The 5,824-nt window shown below is 38.0% G+C and overlaps 2 protein-coding genes across 2 annotated transcripts; one reads left to right on the top strand and one right to left on the bottom strand.

The window, feature by feature from the left end:
• Positions 1-255: 255 nt before the first annotated feature.
• LOC131796707 (histamine H2 receptor-like) lies at positions 256-1,296 on the bottom strand. The gene has a single exon (XM_059114315.2). The coding sequence runs from the start codon at positions 1,294-1,296 to the stop codon at positions 256-258; it is 1,041 nt and encodes a 346-aa protein (XP_058970298.2).
• Positions 1,297-2,974: 1,678 nt separating this feature from the next.
• LOC131796852 (octopamine receptor beta-2R-like) lies at positions 2,975-5,824 on the top strand. The gene is made up of 2 exons (XM_059114459.2): positions 2,975-3,021; positions 4,431-5,824. The coding sequence occupies exon 2, from the start codon at positions 4,668-4,670 to the stop codon at positions 5,631-5,633; it is 966 nt and encodes a 321-aa protein (XP_058970442.2). The 5' UTR covers positions 2,975-3,021; positions 4,431-4,667; the 3' UTR covers positions 5,634-5,824.

Genomic DNA, 5,824 nt, shown 5'->3' with positions numbered 1-5,824 from the left:
ATGTTTGATTGTTTCTTTGGTGACTAGCCTACTTTCCTTTGTGCTTGACTGTTTCTTTGGTGACTTGTGCGCTTTCCTTTGTGTTGATAATCGTATGACTCACGCGCTTTCCTTTGTGCTTGATTGTTACGTTAGCGACTTGCGTGCGTTCCTTTGTGTTGGCTGTTCGTTTTCATGAAGTGAATGTCACTACCGATTTTACTACAATCATCTGCATTTAACAACATTCGTAAGCAATAAAATTATTTCATAAAGTCAGTCGACTACTTTACGACAGAGAGGCTCTTGATTTAAAGAAGGTTCCGGCCCCTGATGCGCGCGCATTGATGTATAAACGCCAATTTCAAGCAGGCGGCTGGGTCTCATCGACTCTCGTAAAGTAACCAGGCCAAATTGAAGTGATTCCTGCCTTACACGGCACTTAAGGAAGCGCTTTAGCTCCGTCCTTATATCCCTTTTTAAAAGTGAGTACACGACGACATTAACAGCGGAATTTGAAAATATGAGAATTCTGGAGATTTGAACAATTTCGTTGCCTACAGAACATAGGCTGAAAACTTCACAAAATCCACGATACGCTGACAAAACCCAACAAAAGACAAACAACAGGACCACTGCTGCAAAAACCTTGAGATTGGATCTCTCCCGATTCCTTTGTCTCCTTCGTGTGACATAATTGATGCTGCGGTGGCGGTCCATGACATTGCCCTGCGCAGCGATTCTTCGACTGTGATATCGAGTTATCAGATACAGATGGATATGGACCAAAATCATCATAAAACACGGGATTACCTCGAAACAGACTACAATCAAGCCGCTGTACATTCTGTTTATGGTGTCTTTGGTTTCGGTCGAAGTATTCCATGACAATGATAAAAGTGACAAACTAGTGGGTGCTATCCATGCAATAAGTATAAATATCGAGACCTTCGAAGGAGTCATTTCTGACGCGTATGTCAACGGTCTTGTTATGGCAAGATATCTATCTCCTGTCATTGCACACAAATTCCCAACGGAAACGTATAAGATAAGATTATAAAATGTTAAAAGAGCATGCAGATTTAGTTGTACAAAGAACGTGTGGATGATGTAAGTTGGTATTACTAAGAGTCCAACCAGCAAATCGGAGAAAGAGAGAGAAAGTATGAACCAATTGGTTGCGACGTGCAGTGTTCTCCTCGTCGCAATGATGTATATAACCAACATGTTCCCACACACTGTTGTGATTCCGATGATGACAATCAAGATCCAGTACCAGTACGCCTCCTTGTCACGTATGGTATTCAACGATACCATCTCTTAAGGGTTATCAGCTCGGGCTATTCATCTACATCGGCTATTAAACCAAAAGGATAATTGTTATGGACTGAAGCAGAAACATTTTACAAACAAATCCTACTGGGTTAAAAGGCCGATTGTCCAGAAAGCTCATAAGATATCGTGAGGAACCAGCTCAGAACAGCAAATGATTCTCAGAGCGATTTGACAATAACTGACAACGAAAATTCTAGAGTTGATCAACCACCCAATGGAAGGAAAGCTATCCAAGCCGTTCAAATAGAGGATGTTGGCATAACACCTTTCATTATAACCTTCTACCAATCCGTAAAGTAAACTTCAGCGTTTAGTTTCCATTTTCTTTCTTCTCTTCAGTGACAGCTGCCTTCTACTGTTTTACTACTTGGACTAACATTCATGTTACTTTAGCTCAGCTGATGCGAAGTTCATTGTCTTTTCTAAATAAGCTTTTGTTCTTTAAAAGTCTTTATGAGTCATTTGTAATTTTCTGTTCATTATTAGGTCGCTTAGATTATATGATGTTTGCCTCACAAAGGAAAGAACCACATCGCAGGAGTAAGCGAAAGTCTAGGGTACGATACATTACTAAATCTTCAACGGAATATTTACGTTGATTGAATAAAAGCCTCAAATACAAAAGGGAATTTCCAGTTTAAGTGCTGGAAAAACAATTTTAGATATCAGGAACTGCAAAAATTTAGTTTCGTTTACGCAGGTAGACTCCCCTCTTCCCTCCCGTTTTGTTATTATTTCTGTTTTCGATAAAAACGTAATCTCTTAGTCGAATTGTTGGTTTAGAAAATAATGAGACCGTTTGTGTACACTTTTTTCAATTGAGATCGTATAGAAAGCAAAGAGCACTAGAGCTTTTATAGACCACATATATATCTATACCTGTACTCACCTAAAATTGGAGCATTGGGAAATTTGGCTGCAGACTTTTTTCTTTGACTGTTCAACAAATGGTCGACACGGAAATGGTCGGTAAGGAAATCACTTGTGCTTCCTATGTGTGGTCCTGTGACTTAAAATAATTCTATTTTTTTTTTCCTTTATTTACACAGCTGCAGAACATGTAATGTATTCAACGACATTCCAAGTTATGAATATTATTTAATTTTGAGTGAGACCGATTTCAAAGCTTCAACACGAAGTTTTTCCGTTAATTTCGCTATTGAATTTATTTAACTTCAGTACAGTTTTTTGATTATGAAACAACGATGGTCCAATGCGCTAGATCGTTCAGATTATGCTGAAACTGGTTTTACGTTCACTAATAAACACTGCACGGAAGTATAAAAAAAAGAGTGCTTATAAAAATGGAAATAAATAAAACTGAAAATAACGAAAAATATTAACAAAAGAAACATTGAATTATAACACAGAATGAGTTGGTAAATAAAATGAAAAGGACGGATAATTTTCTGAACTTGATATTAGATTAACTGAGCGAAACGTTATTGGCAATGTCACCAGCGTGGGGCAAAAAAATCTAAATTTTCATCAAAAATCGAACGCAGATTCTAAGCTTGGCGTTCCGCCTTCGATACTCCACCACTGACCAAATAACAGACGGCTGTGTTGTGGGTTAGGCCATCATGAAGTTCACATGTGACACGCTTCTTGCATTCTGCTAAGATCAGCAATTTTTAATAATTCTTGAGAGAAAGTGGGCATGGAAACATGGAAAATTTTGAGTGCGGTAGTGGATAAAGAAAGATGGTATGTCATTTTTTATTTTTGGCAAACAACTGACCGAATGGAAAAAACCGTTTCAAAAATTAAATCGACTTAAAATTAAAATGCAAAACTGTCTCTTTTTATTAACAACAGCGAAATGGCAAAAATATTCCTGCACTTGATAGGTTACCATGCATTTTCACCAGTAAATATCGCTAATTGTTTTTCTTCGATATATCAGCCCTGCGGTAATATTCTTAAAGAATCATGAAAACGCATTTATCAAAGTAGCCTTATGAAAGTTCTGCTCCTGCGGGTATAGGTGTAGTAAATGAAATTTTTATCTTTCTTAAAAAAAGGGAAATAACAGCAACAATTATGACTACTTCTGAGCTAGATAAGCGATTTTCCTTCTTTCGTCAGCCAAAAAAATCGGGCGGGGAGCAAATGAATTAGCCAGCTTAGAGAGCATCTTTTTTTTCTTTATTCTCGTTTGCATTTGCTATTTTTTTGTTTTGTTTTTTTTTCTCTTTTTGTATGTGTTATTGGTTTCTTTTTCACTGGCGCTGCTATTTTGGAGTGTGTGTGTTTTGTGAGACCGAAATCTTGGTAATTTCATTATTCTCCATATTCTGTCGACATTTTGTTTCTTATAGATTAATAAATACCTGTAATGTTATGCTTATGAATAACGAATCGACAAACAGACATGGTTCGCTGACTTATTTGAAAACACTAAGTGTTCTCAGCTGCTGACTGTCTGATTTTTGCTCTTGAAGGTATCAGAACTTTAGAAAAATTTGTACAAGTAAACGTTTGTTATTATTGTTGTCGAAAAATGGGTGAAAGTAGATCAGAAGACGCCGACGCACGAATGGTAAGATGAGACAAGTAAGGGAAGCCTTTTCGTCGCAATTTCGATAAACTTGACACAAGTGCCTTTATTCAGTTTTTGAATGTGATATTTGTCACGTTTTGTTTTTATAATCCAACTTAAATTCTCTGGAGAGTAAACATTTTGACCCAGTTAAATATACATCACGTGTAATTAAATGCTAATATATCATTTTAATAACTGAGACAGACACGCACCCGTAGTTGTTGACGTCTCTGTTGCTGCAATAAGTTGTAATCTTTTAAGTCGATGGAAAACTTGACAACAATAACTTTGCGTTTCCAACCTGATTAATCCAAACGCATCAGTTCTTGCATTTGCCAGGAGACTCAAAAGAATCGGGGCTAGATCTAGACACATCATCTGCGCATAGTACTGCTCGGAAGGAGCCCTCGATCGTAATAATGCCGGTCTTTCGGTAATCAAGGAAAGCATGTAGAATAATAATTTCGGAGAGTCTTGAAGTTAACGATAGGAAATTGCGACTGACGATATTTGGTGCGTAAGGAGGCAAAATAGGAGAGCGTTGTGAATCACTTCACTTGTTTTCTTACAGACTGAAGTCTGATAGTATCGGTTACAAGAATTCCACTCAAGATTCAGGTATCGCCGCTCATTTGAACGTAGCCTGTTTTTATTGTTAAAGATCTAGACCACCCTTAACAACTGAAGATAGAGAGAACAGACATGGCAACGTGAGGTAGCCAGTACCATCGTCCCGATAATTGTCTCCACGTTGGATCGACTCCCTGCTAACATGTAATTTCACTGCTATAAAATGTGCTAAAAACAGATGAATAACACATCCGGGATACAATCATCCGAAAGACATTATTCACTGGAGCCTAAAATAGCCTGGTATTGGTCTGCACGGCTGATAATCTCTGCTTTCGCCATTTTGGGAAACGGAGTTGTTATTTGCCTGATAGCGACAAAAAAGCGCTTGCAGATTATTTGTAACTGGTTTGTGTTATCTCTTGCTGTATCAGACTTTTGTGTGGGGCTTTTATTAACGCCGACTGGCCTAGTATGCTCGTACCTGTTTCCATGCGACTGGCGTCTTCAGTTAGCCTTCTACAACTTCCTGTTGTTTGCATCGACATTAAACTTGTGGGCAATGATGTACGACAGACATCACGCCATCGTGTATCCTCTGTCATATCTGACGGAAATGACAACACGTAAAATAACAGTCATCATATCCCTACCATGGAGTACATCAGGTTTAGTGTCATTTATTCGCCTTCTGTGGTTTTATGATAATACCCCAAGAAAAGAGATAGAGTCATATTATCGGGTTTTCGTGGATTTATTCTTTGGTTTGTTTTCATGTCTTCTACTCGTGATAATCTTTGTGAGAATTTTGATGATAGTTTTTAGGCACTCTAGGAGCGCTGCCTCTCAAGCAGCGCATTTATCGTTCAACCAAACCTTCCGTGTCGAGTACAAATACAAGCGAGAAAGGCTATCAGCTAAGATTCTTGGCGCAGTTTTATGCTTGTTTGTGGTTTGTTATAGTCTCAGCATATATATCTCTTTCTGTTTAAATTTCAAACTTTGCTCGCCCTCTCCTCAATTACGCCTTGCATCTATTCTCTTGATTCATCTAAACTGTGCTATCAACTGTTTGGTCTACGCGCTGCTTAAAAAAGATTTCCGCACAGAGCTGCGAAAATTGCTTAGATGCGACAGTGAGCTCAACATTGCAGCAAAGGTCGAAGGAGTGGGTCTGAATATTTTTAATCACACCTCTCGGTAGTTTCAGATTAGTTGAGCGGAACCTTCGTCTGTTTCGAAATGACAATCGTATTCATCTTATTTTATAATGTTAGTATTGCGTGCAGATGGAAAATATACTGAATAAATCATATCAAATCGTGCGGGAGAAAATAGATTTTCTTATTTATTTAGTGTCGAATGCGTCGAAACTGTTAATCTGTAGTCTTAGAT

This window comes from Pocillopora verrucosa, chromosome 1, assembly GCF_036669915.1.
Source record: "Pocillopora verrucosa isolate sample1 chromosome 1, ASM3666991v2, whole genome shotgun sequence".
Taxonomy (NCBI): Eukaryota; Metazoa; Cnidaria; class Anthozoa; order Scleractinia; family Pocilloporidae; genus Pocillopora; species Pocillopora verrucosa.
The sequence above is the reverse complement of the archived record's forward strand: the minus strand, read 5'-3'. Positions and strand labels throughout refer to the sequence as shown.

Excerpts from the sequence above, each read along its gene's own strand:
- LOC131796707 (XM_059114315.2), bottom strand. The coding sequence starts at position 1,296 with ATGGTATCGTTGAATACCATACGTGACAAGGAGGCGTACTGGTACTGG.
- LOC131796852 (XM_059114459.2), top strand. The coding sequence starts at position 4,668 with ATGAATAACACATCCGGGATACAATCATCCGAAAGACATTATTCACTG.